Here is a 22123-nt window from a genome sequence, read left to right as displayed (position 1 = left end):
ATGAGTCAAAGTCTGCGTTTTTAAACAATATCTTTTATAGGAAAAATGAAGTCCATTAATTAGGTGGGTGTCATAAATATATTAGCATACATTTAATTCTATCAATGTCAAGGTGCGTCAATATTAAGTTCCAGCAATTGACTTCCCCAAGCAATAATTCAGTTAGAGTCACACTCATACAAATTCGTCGAAATTCACAGCCACAAAAGTCCTTCGCGTTCTCCTTTATCTTCTATGCATAATAACACACAAAAGTCAAGCGAAAGGCTAACGAATACATCTTCTACGCGTAATAACACATGCCAAAGGCTAGTACATGTCACAATATAAATGAATATATATATATATATATATATATATATATATATATATATATATATATATATATATATATATATATATATATAACATAATTATTTAAAAATAAATATTTAAATTAGATAAAAAATTATTTTTTAATTATAATTCAAATTTAAATTACTCAATAAAATATTAATATAAATATTTTTAATTTTTTAAAAGAAAAATTTAAATGAGTTTCTATAAAATGTCAATTTTAAAAAATTAATATTTTGCAAAATAAGTTCAATTTTCATATGTTTAAATAAAAACATAAAAATATATAAAGTTAAATTTTAAACGATTTTTTTTAATATTTCTTTTCCTGGGTGATTTTATTTTGGTCACCACACTAATTGAAAAATAAAAATACTGCAGAAAAATATTAATAATTATTATCGGATATGATAACCATTCTCCCTTTATAAGTAAGCGACTAATCCGATACAAATTTTAAACGTAGATATCTGCAAAGTACAATCTTTTTGTTATCCTACTTTTTATGAAAATAAAATCATTAAATAAACTTAACATCAATGTTAAAAAAAAAGTATTTGTGGTCCATTCATAAAAGTAGTTGTCCATATTTTTAATATGGAGAAATAAATAAGTTTAGAAATTCAATACATTGAGAAACAGTGGGTAAACAAGTAAACCTATGAGTTCGTTGTCCACACTCTTTTTTTCAATTGATACATTTTAGCAATGTTTATTGAGTTTTAGTAGACAAAACTACCTACATATATTATGAATTCTAAGTTTTAAGGTCAAAGGTATTTGAATAATTTTCATTCTCAAAACTAAAAAAATAAAAAAACTCCTAAACCCTTATTCACCTCCCTCATTCTTCTCAACCGTTTCTCACCTCCTTCATTCTTCTCAACCCTTTCTCTTTCATCTCTCTTACTTCAATCTTTTCTCTATGTAGCCCCAACTGAAAAAGTTCACCTAACCCTAATCCACCTTCTTCACTTATCCAATTTGTCTCTCTCTCATCTCCATCCTCTCTCTCACCCACACACAGTAACTCGCAATATCGCAATTTGTTACTCTTGCTTTGTTCGTTCATTTTTTTTCCACTCTAATAACAAAATAATTGATGATGTTGATGTTGAATTTTGATTGGAGGGTGTTATATCTTTTTCCTTCTGATTTTTATTAAATTTTGTTTTTAAATTTTAGAATTAGTAGTTTATCTTTTGGGAGATTTGATATTTGGACTATTAAGTTGTCCGAAAATATTTTCCAAAACAAAAAAATTGTTATGTGAAAAGGGAATTCTGGAAGGGATAAGTCATTGTCCAAAAAATTGATTTATGAAGCCAGCTTTTAAAAATAATTCTAAAAACATATTTTCGACGAAAAACAATATTTCGGAATATACTTTTTACCTTTATGCATATAACCAACGTCAAAATACATGTACTAAATGATTTAACAGAAAAAATTATTGAAGAGAGTTATGAACGAGAAAATTGTTATTGTTGACTCTCTCCCCTTATTAAAAAAAAGAGACCACTGTTAGTTCCCTTTCGAATGTTTCATATTGATAAGCATATTTTCATTTCATTTTTGTAAAAAGAATAAAAATATTCTAAGAAATTACACATGTTTTTCTATATTTGAGCAAATTGCAAAATATTGAGTAGTTTCCAAGAAGAACTGCATTGATATATCAACTAATTAAAAATCAACCAGAAATTAGTAAACTAGTCATAATGAACCTCTTACATCTTAGTTGGACCAGAAAATTACTTTTCAAAGTAACATGTAAGTTTATTTTAAACAATTCACATCTCCAACTTCTTTGGTCAATATAAACATGATGTTGTCATTCTGATTTATAATTTGCCGCATAAGTGAAATTAAGAAAAACCAAACGCACCGAATTTTAAATTGGAATTTAAACTTAATAAATCTGTTACCATCACACTCATAGTTTAACTTCTACTCCTTTCATTTCTATGATTTTATCAAAATTGGTATTAAGAAACTAAATACTTTGCAACTATTATGGGTCGATGCAAACGTCTTTTCGTGGGGGTTCTTGTTTTTTTTAGTTTTGAAATTATTGAAATTATTGTAGACTTTACTTTTTTACAAATTTAATAACAATAAGAAGAAAAAAGATATAACACAGTCCTCCAATAAAAAATCAACATCATCAATTATTTTGTTATTAAAATGGAAAACAAATGAACGAACAGAGCAAGAGCAACAAATGGCAGTGTCGAGGGTTGTTGTATGTGGGTGGGAAAGAGTATGGAGATGAGAGAGAAACAAATTGGATAAGTGAGGAAGGTGGATTAGGGTTAGGCGAATGTTTCTGATTTTTTCAGTTGGGGCTATACTAAGGATGACAGAGAAAAGATTGAAGTGAGAGGGATGAAAGAGAAAGGGTTGAAAAGAATGAGAAAGGTGAGTAAAGGTTTCAGGTTTCTTTTTTTTTTTGTAGTTTTGAGAATGAAAATTATTCAAATACCATTGACTTTAAAACTTAGAATCAATAATATATGAGAATATATATATATATATATATATAAAGTCTTGCATCACTATAAATGTTGTCATTCCAACCAAGTTGGCATGTCCGATCATTTATATAATGTTAAACCAATAAAAGGAAAAAGATGCAAGTAGGAAGGGACCGGTTCAAAACCATGCAACACATTACAGAAAATTACATTTTGAAAAGTCATATCTATTCCCAAAATACATTAGAATAAAAAACCTTTTTTATAATAACTTTATATACATCAGATATAAAAAGTGACGTAGTGATATAATTATAAATAAAATAACACTTTTTACATCGATGATAATTATAATCAATATAAAAAGCGGAGATGATGACAATTTTATAATAAAGAAGAAAACTTTCTATATTGATTATCATTATAATCAATATAGAAAGTTAACACGGTGACATTTTTATAATAAATAAGAAAATTTTCTATACCGATTTTAATCATAATCCGTATACAAAGTTAACACGGTAGCATAATTGTATAAACAAAATAAATTCTACACCAATTTTCATTTTAATCAATATAGAAAGTGGTTTCCAATTATGGTTTTCTACTTTCAATGCAAAATGAGTACTAGTCAAGTATTATTCAATTTTATGTGAACTGAAAAAAAAATGTGTTTCGGTTGTAGGGGCTGAGTCGTCTAACACCTTCACGTCTTTCTCTTCCCGTCACTCGGTCGTCTGGTCTCGCTCTTTACTTCTCGTTTCACTCCTCTGCGTGCGGGTGAGAGACCTGCGAAAGATTCTCCGATGCCAAAGTCAGTTTGAGAACAGTGGCGTTTTTTAGTAGAACAATAATAAATGTGTAGTAAATGCAACCTATCTACCACTCACCCCTGGATTTGTATTTATAGTTTTTGCTATGGGCTTGGGATTAGTGAAAAATTAATCCCGACCCAAATTCAGCACAATAGCTTTTAGCAACAACTTACCTTAATCTTAATCCTAATATGGTTAATTGGTGGTATGGCCGGCCGACCTTATACGAGTTGGTGTTCAGCCGGATGGCGAGCGGCAATGTCACGTAATTGGGTGGTCCTTGGCCACATGGACGTCCGGTCTATACGTTGTTTGGTCCCTCGGATGACGAGTGACGAAGTCACGTGATTGGATAATTATGGCCATACGGACGTCCGGTCTGTACGAGTACAACGTAATTGGGTGGTCATTGGCCACATGGACGTCCGGTCAATACGTTGTCTGGTCCTTACTGGTACAAAATGTATTATTGATATAACAATAGTATATAGGTTGTTTCATTAAATGGTTATTCCTACCGATCTCTGTTGTCCTTGTTTATGTATGTTGTGCATTCAATTGCAGTGGACTTGCCTCATTCCATGTATAGCTGCAATATGGATCCATAGGGGCTTTCTATCATCATATATTCTTATGGGAAGTGTAGCCATTTCTCGCCTTGGATTGTGGATGTTTGATTTGTCTGTGCTTCAACAAATGCAGGCAAGTTCACCTTTATTACCTCATGTTATTCAAATTTTCCTAAATATTTTATTTTAAAAATGTCTACGACCTTCTTAATATTCATCTTGGCCTCACTTTTCTGTCATTAATTTTTTTGGTATAGGATCTTGTTCCTGAATCTGAGCGTTTGATTGTTGGGGCTGTCCAGAACTCACTACAGTCTTTGATGGACTTATTGACCTATATTATGGAATCATAATTTCTGATCCACGGGTGAGATTTTAAACATACATGTTCTACCATAAATATTTAATTTTTTTATTAAATATTTTGATATAGAAACACGGTGATATTTTTGTAATAAATAAGAAAATTTTATATACCAATTTTAATCATAACTTGTATACAGAGTTAACACAGTGGCATAATTGTATATATAAAAAACAATTCTACACCAATTTTCATTTTAATCAGTATAGAAAGTTGTTTCCAATTATGGTTTTTTACTTTCAATCCAAAATGACATTTCTTCTTCCTTTCGTGACGAAGTTCAATTTATGTATGTTTCGTGAAGGTCTGGATGGTTTTGTGGCTCGAATGGTGGTTGATAGAGAATTGATTTTGATTTGGGGAAGACAGTGACATGCCTAACCTAGCCTAGTAAGAGAGTAAGCAGTGATCAATTCAAATATTTCGGGAGTCGAAGATGAAAATGTCATCCAATTTTAATTTCCCACCCATGTTTGTTGGACTAGTGCGTATGTTTGTGTTCCCTAAGGTCGTGTAGTGGTAGACGTGGATGATGATGATGTTGGAGACATATTGGAGTGTGATGTAGTTATGGCCTGTGACATGGACGTTAGCATCACAACCGTTGACGATTTTGAAACTGTTGAAGATGAGGTCATGCTTTAGGTTAATGGGCATATTAGCGGGAAAAATGATTTAGAGATGTTTGTCTTAGATGATGGCGTGTCGGAGTATGCTCGCTCTTCCCGCCCATGGCGTCTTTGCCGAAGACAACGCTGCAGTTTGCCAACTTCTATCGGTTTGTCACCCAGTTCAGGTCGTAACGCCATCAGTTGTCGATTGGGTTTCAGGTGAGACACGCATGTTGTTAGTCTTTGGCTAGTGTTTGTCTTCTCCATAACAAGACATTGACCTTCCTGCATCACCAAAACAGAAAGTACCAAATTTTTAGTGTTTGAGAGTAAGAAGAAGTAAAAATATGTACTGTAGGTTATATGGCTGCAAATATATTGTTTACCATTGATATTTGTGGACTATGGCTTCGTGGTCAAGGTGTTGGTAGGGTAGTACAATAAGGTTGATGAGAGATTTCGAGGGTGAGAAGGAGACGGTGTTTCGTGGTGGAAGACCTTCGAAATTTCCTTTTTCGATGAGGTAAGAAGAAGGTCCGACATTTTGGTTGGTGAGAGATTTTGTTATCCTAGTTGTACCTTTAATTGGTATAAAAAGTTACACTTTCTATACCGATTTTAGAACTGATATAAAAAGTCAACACTTTATATACGCCCTATTTCTATACCGATTCCAAAATCGATATAAAAAACCCTTTTTTAACAAGTAAAATCAAATATTGTTTTAGTAGCTAGATTAGCTAAATTATCAACTATTTGAAATTTTAAAATCCATAAAACCATTTATAGACTTGTATTTATTGCATATACTATAAAGCTAGTATAAAAACTTGAACTACAACAAGTAGGTAACATTCCAATTGTACCATATATGGCCGAGTACTCCTTGATCATACTAGTATAGGTCTCATCTTTGGATGAGTACATATCGAACTACTAAGTTGGCATGTATTCGCCCAATCTCTATTTGGTCAATGCAAATTATATAGGACATTTAAACATAATAACCCATGATTAACTACAATGATTTAAAAATCAACAAGTATTTAGGTCAATGGCCCTAAATCCATCTAGGTAAAAAAGCCCATAAATTGTAAGTATAAAAGTGCGTTTTATAATGTATTTGATTACACTTTCATTAGTGTTGCATTTATTTCTTACTGAGGCTAACTTCAGTGTCATAGTGTCTTCTGTAGGCATACACCCCACCTAGTTCAAGGAGAATGAGTACTCAGAATGAGGATCAGTACCATAGAGTTTGAAGGTTGAAAGCATTTAAACGTCTTTGAAAGATACTTACATGGCTATTTAAGAGTAGTTGACGCTCACTGTGGGGTTAACTTGTATTTTGTGAAGAAAAACATTTATGGTTTTCACAAGAAGTAAGATGGTTGGAGAATGAGAAACAAGACCCTCCTCTATTGACATAACCATTAGAAGCTCCAAAGAAGATGTAGTAAGAGTTTGCTGAGTTTAAGAAAAAAAATGCTGAGGAGATGGATACCTTGAAGAAGAAAAATACAAGCCTGAAAAGAAGATTCGATTGGTAGTAATTACAAGGCTTAATACATATTTTGGTCCTTATATTCGTCATTTTTTCTCAAAGTGGTCCTCATGTTTTTCCTACATTCAAAGTGGTATATTTTTTTTATAAATTTTGTTCAATTTGGTTCTTTTCGCTGACGACATCTAAATCGTTAACGACATAGTGTCAAAGTCAGCAATCACTGAATTACGTGACTGATTACTAACTTTGACACTATGTCATTAACAATTTAAACGCCTTCAACGAAAAGGACTAAATTGAACAAAATTTACAAAAAAGAGACCACATTTAATGTTGAAAAAACTTGAGAACCACTTTGAATAAAAATGACGAATATAAGGACCAAAAATGTATTAAGCCTAATTATAACGTACTTAAATATCTTAATAATTTTTTTTTAGAAAAAATAGTAATTTTAACTTACTTAAATACATGTATACTAAAATCGAATAAATAAATTTGTTAAAATTAATATTTATTTTTTATACTCTTTTATCACATTAGTTGTCCCTTCTTACTTTTTTCATATGTGTCTTTGGTAAAATCAATAAATTAATTAATAATTTATCTCGTTGGGTTAAAAAAAAATTAGCTTATAAATTAGTTTGATTAATATAAAAATATTTAATAAAATACATAAAAAAAACTTTATTTTATGAATCTCCAACTTATAATCTGTACGTTAATTCAAAGTAGCTTGTATTTTATAACTTATTTAATTTTATTCATATCATATATTATATTTTAATTTTTTTATTCTTATACTCTTTTGTTTATCATTACCTATTTTCAATTTTAGAGAAATAAAAATCCCTCTCCTCCCTCTTGTATCACATCATAAGCATCTATTCATGGTTGATTAAATATCTCTATTAAGATATTAAATATTTATTTTAATTATTTATTATGGTTACCTTTTTTATTTGTTATGTAGTTCAAATTAAAAGAAAAATATTCAACATTAACGAATGTTTTATTACGTAAAACGAAAAAATTATACATAATAAAAATTATAAAAAAGAAAATCTAAAAGTAAATAAATATAAAATTGATTAATTAATTAGGTTAAATAAAATTACTTGTCCCAATAAAAAATATATTTAATTTATAAAAAATAGGTAAAAGTACTAAACTTTTGCCTTAAAAACTTATTTTTTAAATTTAAAATTATAATTACATAAAATATATTTCGAGAGAGATACTCCGAGCATCTCTTGATGGTTGACCAATTCCATATTTTAAATATTGAATATTTATTTAAGTATTACAATATTTTTATTATTTAACCTGAAACTTTGTGAAACTGGCCTTTAAATATGAGCTTGGATCGGACCGTAGAATTGTTGGAACAGAAGAGATATTAGGCATGAGGATGTGGAGAGAGAGATCATTGATAGTTTTGGTGTTTCTACTCCACCAAATTGATGGAGGAGATGGTTGCTCCCCCTCTTCCTGTGGCAAAATCACCAACATATCTTATCCATTCCGATTGAAAGGAGACCCAAAAGTGTGCGGTCGGTATGAGTTATCTTGTGAAAACAATATAACGGTGTTATCTCTGTTCTCTGGAACATTTCGTGTGGAGGCTATCAACTACAATAATTTCACAATCCGAGTGGCGGATCCTGGACTTCAACCCACAAACTGCTCCCTTCCTCGCTATTTCTTGTCTCCCACCAATTTCACTGATTTTGACTACGCCTTGAGTCCCCCCAACCTTGGTTGGTACCGTGATTGGCCTGATGATAGTGATAAGTTTTTGTACGAGTATATAAAGTTTTTGTACGAGTATATAGTGTTTTTGAATTGTAGTCATGGAGTGAGAGGGAACCATAAGTATGTGAGTGCTGGTGGATGCGTGAATTGGGAGTCCAAGGGTTACATGTACGCTTTTGCTGGTGACCTATCAGCAGAGGACTTAGAAGTTGGTTGTGAAGTAAAGCTGGTTGCTCCCACATCTTGGTGGGGTTTGGACACAAATAATTATTCCTATGCCATCATACACAAAGCGCTACTTTATGGATTTCAGCTTTCATGGATTCGTCTCGCCTGTCATGATCGTTGTTCATATTATTTCGACTGCCATTTCCATTCTTCCAGCCTCAGGCTTCAATGCCAGAATCAAGGTATGACGTAAAGGCTTTCTGGTTTTAGTTTTAATTAAATTTCAAATTTCGCATAATTTAAATATTCAATTTTTTTTATTTCAGTCTGTATTAAAAACAACAGTTTTTTTATTAAAAAAATTATATCTTTTAATTGAGTTGATGTAGTTTAATTATTCTATTAACTAAATGACTTAATTGTTATATTAATTTCTTATTTTGTTTATTTGTTTCTATTTATTAGAAAATATGTGAGTTTCTTTTAATAAAATATGATTAGTGATTTTTGTTATTTTTACTAAAATCATTTTAATTAATAGTAGAGACAATAACAGTAACTTAGTCTTTAGAAATGATGACATAAAAATTATTAAAAGTATAACGATTAGATATCAATACAAACAATATATTTTTTGCTATTTTCTTTTTGTGTACACTATTATTTAAAATTTTACATTTTTTCACATAACAACATAATTAAGCCAAATGATAGAACAATATAAAAGTCATGTCATTAGTTAATAGAAAATATTAAATGACAAAAGGTTCTATTAAATGACAAAATATTAATTAATTTCTGTAATTATCTTTATAATTTTAACAATAATGATATAATCTTTAATAATTAATAAATAATTCTTTTGTACTTGTTCTTTTATAAATTTTATTATAATTTTACCTTAATGTTCTGGAAGCTGTTCTTCACTATTAATTATTACAATAACTAAACTTTTAATTGTGTAAGTGTTTATTATAGTAAGAAAAGTACATGCCCTAGAAAATTTATTTTGGTATACACAAAAATCCCTATTATAATAACGTTTTGGATTCAAAATTTCAAACTTTATAACAATAATCTTTCTCCAATCTATAATAATTTTACATCAACAAGTGTCTTTATAATTAGTTTGGTATTTTATGTTAAAAGAAATTAATATTTTTCTTTCGTTAACCACTTACTAAAGGAAACTTTTGAGATGAAAATTAAGAAAATGATTATACTTTTATAGAAATATGAAATTTTGAGTATTTCAAATTTTTCGGGAGGGTTGCCTCGGTATAAATAAATTGACACCCTAATACACCATGAGTTATGAGTTATAAGTTTAGATATTTTTTCATATAATAGGTTTGATCTTTCATATTTGTTCAGATTATGACTGCTATTTCCATTCTTCCAAGCTTCAATGCCAGAATCAAGGTATGACGTAAAGGCTTTCTGGTTTTAGTTTTAATTAAATTTCAAATTTCGCATAATTTAAATATTCAATTTTTTTATTTCAGTCTGTATTAAAAACAATTGTTTTTTCCATAAAAAATTATATCTTTTAATTGAGTTGATGTAGTTTAATTATTCTATTAACTAAATGACTTAATTGTTATATTAATTTCTTATTTTGTTTATTTGTTTCTATTTATTAGAAAATATGTGAGTTTCTTTTAATAAAATATGATTAGTGATTTTTTATTTCTACTAAAATCATTTAAATTAATAGTAGAGACAATAACAGTCACTTAGTCTTTAGCAATGATGACAAAAAAATTATAAAATGTATAACGATTAGATATCACAAACAATAAAATTTTTGTTATTTTCTTTAAGTACACTATTATTTAAAATTTTACATTTTTTAACATAACAAGATAATTAAGCCAAATGATAGAGCAATATAAAAGTCATGTCATTAGTTAATAAAAAATATTAAATGACAAAAAATTCTATTAAAAAATATAAAAAAATGTAGACCACCAAAATTTAATAGTTTTGATTAAAAAAATAAATTTGGACATAATAAAGTAAAAAATATTAATTAATTTCTGTAATTATCATTATAATTTTAACAATAATGATATAATCTTTAATAATTAATAAATAATTCTTTTTTACTTGTTTTTTTATAAATTTTATTACAATTTTACCTTAATGTTTTGGAAGCCGTTCTTTACTATTAATTATTACAATAACTAAACTTTTAATTGTGTAAATGTTTATTATAGTAACAAAAGTACATGCCCTAGCAAATTTATTTTGGGATACACAAAAATTCCAATTATATGTGGTAAGTATTTTGTATAGTTTTTGTAATTCTTGTGATCTTTAGCCAGATTTAAATTATTTATTGACATATCTTATTGTATTTATTTTTATAGTTATAGTCATGTTAGTTTACTCGTTTTGGATTCAAAATTTCAAACTTTATAACAATAATCTTTCTCCAATCTATAATATTCTTACATCAACAAGTGTCTTTATAATTAATTTGATATTTTATGTTAAAAGAAATTAATATTTTTCTTTCGTTAACCACTTCTTATAAAGGAAACTTTTGAGATGAAAATTAAGAAAATGATTATACTTTTATAGAAATATGAAATTTTAGTATTTCAAAATTTTCGGGAGGGTTGCCACGGTATAAATAAATTGACACCCTAATACACCATGAGTTATGAGTTTAGATTTTTTTTTTCATATAATAGGTTTCATCTTTCATATTTGTATAGTTTTTTTAAAAAAATTCATTTGTTTGTTGGTCTTTCATGCTTATTAATTCTTTTATTTCTTTTTAATACGTTTTTCTGTGTCAACAAATGATAGACATGTTTTGAACTGTCAATTTAATTGAGATCTCAAATGTCTAGCATGAGCTTTAAAAAAATGCCAGTATTTATTCAATTAACTCCGTATATAAATTAGGTTAGATACTGATTATCACTAAAAACCGTTTTTTATCTATTATAACATGTTTTGACTGCTTTAAAAACTATATTTTGACACTTTCTAAAACTAAGTTTCAAAAGTGTATAATTATAGTCATAGATTTCCATTCCACATTATCCATAAAGAGTCACTCTATTAATTAAATGTTTTTTTTAAAACAAAAATTAATTTATTAGTTTTTTTTTTACTTCTGTATTTTACCTTCATTATGCATGACCTCATGTAAAACATTTTTTTGTTGTTCAAAAAGAAATAAAAGCATTTAGACATCTTTGAACATTACCTTTCTGAAATTATGTATGCTGTCTTCCTCAGCGTTGTGATTATCTGATACTGATACTCTCTTCCTTTTTTGGATAAACAGCGCGGTGGGTTCGGCCGGTGGAACTTTTAATAGGTAAGAATTCTACCTATTTGGATTACCTCTATTTGAATTGGTACGTAATACTAGCAACTAATTTTGATTTTATAACTATCAGATTAGCTAATTTTTTTTTTCATGTTTAAAATTATATCTCAATTTAAATATTGATTTTGTTTATGTTTGTCTTCTAGATTAATATTCTTTCCCCTGCATTTCGAAAAGGTTATTTTCCTCTCTGTCAAATGTGACTTATACTGTGTTTTCTGAAGATTTATAAAATATGAATTTTAATGATTTTTAATCAAAAATTTAAATTTGTATTCTAGATATAAAATATTATTTGTGGAGATTTGTAATAATAGTCATAATTGAGAACAATGATTCAAAAGATAAGAATTTCCAAAAAAAAAAACACATGGAAGATATTGAGGACAAGGACAATCAACAATCAGAAGATGTGCTTGAGAAGCCATGGAACTTCTTTAATTGCAGTAGTAGAATATCATCCATAATTCTCAATTTTAAGATTATTTACAACAACATCATCATCACTTTTGGAATCAAACTTTGTAAAATTGTGGGAGTTAGAAGGAAGTGAATAGAATGTAATGTACTAAAATAAATCAACATAACAAGAAGCATATAGTTTGTGATTGGTAGGATCATAGCTACTATAATCTTTTTGACCATCTCAATAACTAAGAAAAATACATATTATAGAATGAGATGAAAACTTATAGTGTTTTACTTGTGAACGAGAAACAAAACAAGTAGAACCAAAACCTGTCAAGGAAGAGTAATCAAGAATATAACCATAGAACTTTTGAAAGGGAGACATATTACATGAACAACAATAATAATAATTTCATTCCATATTTCAATGAGAATTCAAGCATACAATAGAAAAGAATGAGTAGATTCAAGATTGTGGTGATGTATTATTTCAGCAACTTCATTCTATTATGGAGTATTAGTATAAAATATCTTATGAAATAGTTAACATGTAGCTAGTCACCATCTATTTAATCACATAAATAAAACATTTAATAGTAACACTATGTGTAGTTTTAAGCATAATATAAAATATAAGATATACACAAAAAAAACTCATAATAATGTTTTGTAAATTAAATCCAATAATAATAAGTATTGTACACCCTTTGATAGGAACCAATGATGATGAATCATATACATCATAATGAATCAAGTCAAAAGATGTGTAAAAGGTAGAAACATTATTGGTAAAAGGTAAAACGATAATTTTGACAAGTTTATAACCATAACATTAAAAATTATACTAATTTGTAACTTACCCAAAACTCTAGTGGAGACTAAGTAATTTAACTAGGATAAAATAACATGATAAAGGCGAGAATGCTATAAATAGAAGCTAGAAGATAAATGAATAGTAGAGGTTGGATTATTCATCCCATCTAACATATAAATAGAAGCTGAATTGTATATTAGACCCACTTGCAATTAGATAGAGTAAAGAACCAATTAACCCTCTAAACTTAGTTGCATCAATTGATTGTCCAACTTCGCTTAAGTCCATGTAGCAATTAGTGGCTATTGAAGTGGCAACTTCCTTGTAATACTAAAAACAATATTTTAACTGCCTTAAAAATATTTCATGTTCTAGTTGTTTAACTAGCACCAAGAAGTAAGTCAATTCATCCATCATGGACATCTAAATTTCACCTTGCATAGCTGAAACAAAATCCTCACAGAAGGAATTGTTATTGGAGCCAAAGATTATGTCATTAACCTACACTTTTTCATGTTTTCTAATGAAGAGTATTTTATCAATAGCACCTCTAATATACCATTTTAATAATAGAAATTGCTTAGCCTCTCATACCACGGAGTGGTGCTTGTTTTAAACCATACAAGACCTTTTTCAATTTGAAATCACAATTAGGTTAAATATGATCTTCAAAACCAGGTGATTGTGATACAAATATTTCTTTTAAGAAACCTTTCAAATATGCACTTTTAACATCCATTTGAAACAATTTGAAACTACACATATAAGCATATGCTAATAACAATCTAACAACTTCTAGCCTAGCAACAGGTGCATGTGTTTCATCAAAATCAACTCCTTCGTCTTGATTATAGTCTTTTGCAACTAGTATAGCCTTGTTCCTAACAATAGTACCATCTTCGTCCATTTTATTTTTAAATACCCATTTGATGCCAATCACATTCATATAATTACTTCTAGGAATTAGACACCACACATAATTTCTAGTAAACTAATTAAGTTCATCTTGCATAACAACAATCCAACTATTATCACTCAATGCATCATTAACGATTTTAGTTTCAACGTGTAATACAAAGGCATCATGTTCACAAAAATTATTAAGCTCGAGTCTAGTATAAACTCCCTCATCAATTTCACCAATGATAGTCCTTTAAGATTTTTCCAATCCTTAGGCAAGCTGTGTGAACAAGAGTTTCAGTTATTGGTTCATGGCTACAAGATGGTTCAAATATAACTTCAATTCTCTTTTTCTAAAAAACTTGATCTTGCAATTTTAGATTCATCAAATACAATATGCATAGATTCCTCAACAATCGTGAGTCTTTTATTGTATACCTTAGACGCATGACTATTTGAAACATAACCAAGAAAGATTCCTTCATCATCTTTGCATCAAACTTGCCAAGTTTTTCTTTGTCATTGTTTATAATAAAACATATACAACAAAAAAATTTTAGAGGAGCTATGACAGGCCTTCTTCCTTTATAAACCTCATAAGGGGTTTTCTTTAAAATAGGCTTAATCAACAAATTGTTTAAAACATACTAGTTGTGTTGAAAACATCAACCCAAAAGTATTTTGGCAATAAAGGTCCATTCAATATGGTTCTAGCTAGTTCTTCTAGTAATCTATTATTTCTCTCAACCACACCATTTTGTTGAGGAGTTCTAGGAGCAGAAAAATTGTGTTGTATACCTGTCAGAGCGGTGCAGCGGAATGATTGCGTGTTTGGACAAAAATCAAGATGTCGAGGTGAATTGATTTCTTGTGCTTTGAAAAATAATTTTCTTCTCTCTTTATAAAATTTACTTAACAAATAATATAAACAACAATAAAGAGTGTAGGGAAACAAAGATTTGCACAAGGAATTTTATACTGGTTCATATCACAAGGATCTTACGTCCAATTCCTAACCCCAAACAGAGATTAACTATCCATTAACATAAAACCAATAAACCCTTACAATCACAAAAAAAAAACAAGTTTAAGGGTTTAGAAACACCTCTCTTGTTACCCCAAGAGATGATACTCTCTTCCCCTAAAAATCATAAGGGATAAACACCTCCTCTGAATGTTTGATGAAGAATGAACACTTCCTTTGAATCTTCACAAAGGATGACAAGCTTCACTCAGCAACAACAACAACACTCAATCACAATCCTGGTGAAAGTTCTCGCTCTATACCAACACCAAGTTCTCAAAGTCAAAGCACAAGGGTTACACAAACCCTATGTCACATTTCACTCAATTTAACAAGTGTAGTTGTGTGTTAGAATGAGAGTCTAAAACATCTTTATAAAGACCACACTCAAGGACACCTCCAAAAATCTATTGTTAGCTTTCTCTCATGTGATAATCGATTATCGAAATAAGATAATCGATTATGCATTTAATGAATTCACAACAGTAAAAAACATGCTAAAAAACTCCAATAGCTAGTCGTGATAATCGATTATGGTAAGTCGTAATCGATTATGGATAATCGATTATCATTCTCTGGTAATCGATTATTCTAGAGCCTAAACTAAAGTTTTTAGAAAAATTTAAAAACCTATTTATGATAATCGATTATCTTAAGTAGCTAATCGATTATTGCAGAGCTTTTTGACTAAAAAGCGAATATTAAAGCATAAATTATAAGGAATCAAAAAAAACATTAGGTCCTATACAAAAACTTCTTATTACAAAATCTTTAGCACATAAAATAAGTCTTCATGAAGGTCTTCTTATAATGTGAGTTCTTGAGACTTGATTTGGAATCATCAAAACTTCAATGCTTCCTCTTTTTGCTAACAATCTCCCCACTTTTTATGATGATGAAATACTCCTTTGGTTTAAAGTCTTTTGTAACCTATATTCATAATTTGTACTCATACACAACTTAAGGAAGAAAGCATTAGCAGAAAAGAGATAAACATTTTAAAGCTTTTAAACAAAATATTTCTTCTCCTTTTTTCATCCTTAACAAAAAGTTGTATAAGAAGACACTTCCCCTAAAAGAATACTCCCCTTAATATAAGCCATAAACAAATAAAGGAACATAACGAATTGCATTAAAGGGAAAAAGGGAGTATATTACAAAACAAATAAGTAAAATTATATTAAGATTCACCCATAATAGTCAAACAATGCAAGGGTAAACTAGCTAAATAAAACATAAGATAAAGACACCATCATAAGATTCACCCATAATAGTCAAACTATCAATTTTAGTTCATTGATCTACAAAATCATCCCATAATCAACTATCACATTACTCAAGGAAATCAACACATTATCTCAAACTGAGTATCCAATCAACAACCACATCTTGGCACATAAAAATATAATGATAAGTGTCACCCCCACCACTCTATTCAAGACCTTCACTGAGCAAGTACACATTATCATACCTATATATAGTGTCACTTTCCACCATTCTTGCAAGAGCTTCACCGGACAAGTACATATTGTCATTCCCCACCACTCTTCTAGGGAGCTTCTCCAAGGAAGTACACGATGCACCTCTCACCACTTTATTCAAGAGTTTTACTGAGCAAATGAAGTGTTATCCTCACCATTGTCCTAGGGAGCTTCATCACGCAAGTACGTGATGTCACTTTCCACCACTCTTACAACGAGCTTCCCTGGGCCAGCGTACATAAATCTCATTCATAACTTGGCTAAGACCCATATTCATCACATATACCAATCCACTAAGATTCTACACAAGAAACTCATCATTCTCAAACATACTTAAACATCAACAATATGACTTAACATAATAAACATATTCATCAAGCAACATGCCCAAAGCATTCAATCCACCACAACTAATGTAACCATATCCACACATGCTCATATATAATAGTTATAGGTAAGTAACAATTCATGAAAGAAAATCATAGGCATTCTAAAAATATAACTCTATCTTGGTAAGATCAACTTCTATTTACATGCATCAATTTAACGATCTGGTTCATCTCTAATTAACGATAAAGTTAACCTTAATCTTAGAAACCCATAAATAACTAAAATAACGTATTAGAATCAGCGTTTCTTGCCCAACTAAAAATTTTGTTGGGAATTCAAGTGTGAGTCTAAGTCTCACATTGGATAGAAATGAGATGGTAGAGCAGTATATAAAGATGAAATACACATTAATCAATTGCCTTAAGGTGTTGGGTAGAGAGTGATATCAATCCCTTATGTGGTTGGGCTTAGATCTTATTAGTGTTTGTGTCTCCCCTGTTAACCTCCTTCTCAAAACTTTAAAATCCCCAAACCCCAAGATCATGTCTAAATCAATCATTCTTGAAACTAAAAAGTAATCATCAACAAATTAACTATTCTAATAACTAGAAATTCAAATTTCCAAAATCGTGCTTTAGTTTTAGCTAGTTTAAAATGTCGAATTTGTCTTTAAAAACTAGATTTAGAAAATTATAAATTTCAGTAAATTGGAAAACCAAAATCACTTTTTTGAATGTAATGAATAAAAAAGGGAGTTAGATTTGAGGGATGTTAGGTTTTAAACTTGCTTTTATTAAGTTTAAAATATTAAGTAAATTCATATTTCAACAGTCATGTAAAACAGTACTACTATAAGTGGTTAACGGTAATATTTGTTCCATCAGCGACATCATGCATATGTTCCTCCTTAAATATATGTATATTTTTTTTTATCAGCAAATATATGTGTATTCGTATACATTAATTTAATCCAGATAAGTGTATGGATTACTCTGTAACAATTTTAAGCAAAGATTTTACTATAGGATATATAACATAATTCAGAAAATGAGTAAAATACCAAATTGTTCCCTGGATTATTACCGTTTATTTTGACCCTTTATATAAAAGAATATTTTACTTTTGATTTTGTCATTCCATTTATTAACTCAAAGATTATCTTTTTTTTTTGCAGACACTATTTTTGCTATCAGGAATGGTGAGTTCCTCCATTTCTATATAAGTAAAAATGAAAAGAAAAGTTTACTGTCTCTATAACAGGGTTCCGTTCCTCTATTTCTACATGTTATAAATAATAAATATAATGGAACAAGTTTCTTTATAATATATTTATTTGAAAAAATATAAAAAAAAATAATTAAATTACTTAAAAGTTAAAACTAATTTATATATAAACTAAATTGTAGACCTTCTTTTATATAACTTTCTAAAACTTTATTTCTAATTTATAGATAATATGATTTCTTTTTTATCTTTCTATTTTTCTTTTGTAAGAATACATATAAAGAAAATTTTCCAAATATAACTAATATTATTTATACAAACTATTTTTGCCAAAATTGTTATATAATAGTTTCACATTATTATTATTAGTTTTTTATTTTGATGACATCTATGATTTTGATTCCTGAACACTTATAATAACATACTTTTAAAAATAGCAATATGTGTATACGTGGTAAGAGAGTCACTCTTTCTTCTTTGTTTTATTGAGTAATTACGTGAGCAACTATATTTTTTAAACAGATTTAGCGACCTTTTTATTAATATAATAACAATAATAAACGTAAATAAATATAAAAATTTATCGATTTTATTATTATTATTAAATTAATAAAAAAGTTGAAAAGTGGTTATCTTTTAGCTCAATAAAGGTGTCAAGATATTTCTTCTTATTTTTTTTATTACATCCTGATGACATTAGTTATTTTAATTCACAGGATTGCTTACAATACAAAACCAAAATGTTCAAACTTATTTTGATAGAAGTGAATATGGATATACATATGGATATTCATTTGCGTTGGGACATTATGTTATACCATACTTCATAGTTAGATATGTTGTTGGCACGATATTGTTTATTGTTTTTTTGGTATACAAGTGGAGAAGAAGACATTCCTCAGCATATGAAAATATTGAAAATTATTTACAGCAAAATAGTTTGATGCCTATTCGATACTCATACAAGGAGATTAAAAAGATGACCAGAGGTTTCAATGAAAAATTGGGTGAAGGAGGTTATGGTTTTGTATTCAAGGGGAAGTTGCGTAGTGGACCATGTGTTGCTATAAAAGTGTTACGAAAATCAAAAGGTAAAGGAGAAGATTTTATCAACGAAGTTGCAACAATTGGAAGAATACATCACCAAAATGTAGTGCATTTAATTGGATATTGTGCTGAGGGCTCAAAACGTGCCCTTGTTTATGAGTTCATGTCTAATGGATCTCTTGACAAGTTTATATTTTCTAAAGAAGGAAATCTACATTTAACCTATGACACAATACATGATATAGCAATTGGAGTAGCACGTGGAATTTCATATCTACATCATGGATGTGAGATGCAAATTTTGCATTTTGACATTAAACCCCACAACATCCTCCTTGATGAAAAATTCACCCCAAAGATATCTGATTTTGGATTGGCAAAACTATATTCAACAGATAAAAGTGTTGTGACTATGACAGCAACAAGAGGAACAATTGGGTACATGGCTCCAGAGTTGTTTTATAAAAATGTTGGAAGAATATCACATAAGTCTGATGTTTATAGTTTTGGAATGTTTTTGATGGAAATAGCAAACAAGAGGAAAAACCTAAACCTCCATGCAGAGCATTCAAGCCAACTTTACTTTCCCTTGTGGATTTATGATCAACTTGGCAAAGGAAAAAATATAGAAATGGAAGATGTCACCGAGAATGAGAACAAAATTGTAAAAAAGATGATCATAGTTTCACTTTGGTGTATACAATTGAAACCAAATGATCGCCCTTCCATAAATAAAGTAGTGGAAATGCTTGAAGGAGACATTGCAAACCTAAAATTACCTCCAAAGCCTTCTCTGTATCCACATGACACATCGGAAGATGGTGAAAGAATATTCTCTAACCAAACAACATTGTCCCACTTTGTTGGTTCTTCAAGTTTATCCAGTGAAGAAAAGATTGCCTCTAATGTTACCTTAGACGAAAGTATTTGATAGTGTAAATTATTTATTTACATCCAACTATTTGACTTTGAACATTTTTCCTTTGTAATATTTTGTGACTTATTTCTTATTGTTTTATACTTCATATTTTAAATATTATGATTTACCAAATTTAAACATTTGTTCAAAGTTTTCAATCTGTTTATTATATATATATATATATATATATATATATATATATATATATAAACCTAACTTAATCGAATATAATAATAAATATGATAAAAAATGAGAAATTAAATTTAGTTAAAATAAATAATTAAACAGATATATTTTCTTGTATGTGTTTCTACTAAATTTTAGAATAATTGAGATTGTGTTGTAAGGTAGGTAACAGTGAAAGATTATATTTGAATGTAACCAAATAATTTAGGAGTCATCAAATCAATAATAATTAGTTACTTTAATTAGATTTATATTAATTTCATTCTAATAATAACGTATTTTAATAAAAACTTTTATGAGCGTGAAATAAAATTAATCATTCAAATCCATTTCATCTCAAATGACATTACTAGAGCTATCACTTTAATTTTTAACCCACGGATCAACCTTGACATTTTTAAGTGTTAAGCTCCAATTTTGTGACCTACAGAGTAAGGGGCTTCTTTAAAACCTCCCCCCCCCCCCCCCCCCCCCCCCCCCCCAAGCCCCTTATGAGGTGGGTTGGTAGGGTTAGGGCTAGGTTAGCCCTTCATCTCCTTTTTTTCAAAACATGAACGAAAAAGTATTCTTCTATGTCACCTAAGCTCAAACGAAACCTAACATTTTCCAATTATCATTGTCTTTCGTTGAGCTCGATAACAATACATAATGGTTAGGGTGACGACGATAAAGACGACGATGAACGAGTAAAAGGAGAGAATCGTCGAGGTTACCATTTCATTTAATATTTTATGCAATATTTGCTTTTGTTTATCAGTCGACAACAACAATTCTTTGTTTCACATTGAATTTCTTCATTTTTTAAAAGCACTTCAGCCACTTCTGCATAACCCTTTGTCTTGATGCTTGATTTGGTTGATGGGACATGTGGATTGAGTTTACTTATGTTCTGGGTCTGATTTTTATTTTTACGTTTGCAGAGTTATGGTTTCCAGGAGAGCAGGTGAGTTAGTGCACTAGTTTCCAAGGGATTAGAGTTTAATAGGTAAAACCTAGGCTCTTTCACCTAAGGGATTAGGGCTAGAGTGTTTTTGTGGATTGACTTTAATAAATTGATGGAGATGAGATGAGATTGTGTATGCACAAGAGTGAATTAGGTGAAATCTAACCTTAGCAATGTCATTTCATACCATTTCTAGTCTATTCCATTTCTAAGTGTCTTCAAACACTAAAGTCCAACCATGTGTAAATTTATATTTCTTGCACATGCTTGTAAATGGATGTTACGTTCTTGAGTCTATATGAGTTGTTAATCGCATAATTATCTAGTATTACGAGTCTCTTGGGAAAATGATACATGGTCTTACCATGGTTTATTACTTGAAGCAATTCGGTGCACTTGTCGAACTACCCAACAGACAACCACCTATTTGCCAATAGAGAGAAATGCACATTTAGTGAGGATAGTGTTATATTCTTAGGCTTCATAGTCAATAAGCATGGAGTCCGTGTTGATCCCACCAAGGTGAAGGTCATCTAAGAGTGGCCAAATCCCGAAAATGTAGGAGAGGTTAGGAGTTTTCATGAGTTAGCCTCCTTTTATATTAGATTTGTACCTAACTTCTCTCAAGTATAGTATCACCACTCAACGAGTTGGTGAAGAAGGATGTAAAATTTGAGTGGGGAGAGAGACATGAGTTGGCTTTCAAGCAACTAAAAGAAAAGCTCACCAATGCAATTTTTCTAACTCTTCCAAATTTTTCCAAAACATTTGAGATAGAATATGATGCAAGTGGCGTGAATAGGTGAAGTTTTGTTACAAGATGGCCACCTCATTGCCTACTTTAGTGAAAAACTTAATGGTGCTACTTCTAACCATCCCACCTATGATAAAGAGTT

At 29.6% G+C, this 22123-nt stretch overlaps 1 protein-coding gene across 3 annotated transcripts; it reads left to right on the top strand.

Annotated features, from left to right (window-relative positions):
* The first annotated feature begins 8028 nt into the window (after positions 1–8028).
* LOC108337757 (LEAF RUST 10 DISEASE-RESISTANCE LOCUS RECEPTOR-LIKE PROTEIN KINASE-like 2.3) lies at positions 8029–20236 on the top strand. Of its 3 annotated transcripts, none has more exons than XM_052880062.1 (5): positions 8029–8844; positions 9977–10024; positions 11907–11939; positions 18083–18106; positions 18849–20236. In XM_052880062.1, exons 1-5 carry the CDS (start codon positions 8085–8087, stop codon positions 20108–20110), a joined length of 2127 nt encoding a protein of 708 aa, XP_052736022.1. In that variant the 5' UTR covers positions 8029–8084; the 3' UTR covers positions 20111–20236. The 3 variants fall into 3 exon arrangements, with proteins under 3 accessions (XP_052736022.1, XP_052736021.1, XP_052736023.1); XM_052880061.1 differs by having other exon boundaries at positions 9953–10024; XM_052880063.1 differs by lacking the exon at positions 9977–10024.
* The last annotated feature ends 1887 nt before the right edge of the window (positions 20237–22123 follow it).

Source organism: Vigna angularis, chromosome 7, assembly GCF_016808095.1.
Source record: "Vigna angularis cultivar LongXiaoDou No.4 chromosome 7, ASM1680809v1, whole genome shotgun sequence".
NCBI lineage: Eukaryota > Viridiplantae > Streptophyta > Magnoliopsida > Fabales > Fabaceae > Vigna > Vigna angularis.
The sequence above is the reverse complement of the archived record's forward strand: the minus strand, read 5'-3'. Positions and strand labels throughout refer to the sequence as shown.

Coding starts and splice junctions, on each gene's coding strand:
- LOC108337757 (XM_052880061.1), top strand. CDS start 8,085: ATGAGGATGTGGAGAGAGAGATCATTGATAGTTTTGGTGTTTCTACTC. Junction 10,025..11,906: donor GCTTCAATGCCAGAATCAAG/GTATGACGTAAA, acceptor TTGGATAAACAG/CGCGGTGGGTTCGGCCGGTG. Junction 11,940..18,082: donor GCCGGTGGAACTTTTAATAG/GTAAGAATTCTA, acceptor TTTTTTTTGCAG/ACACTATTTTTGCTATCAGG.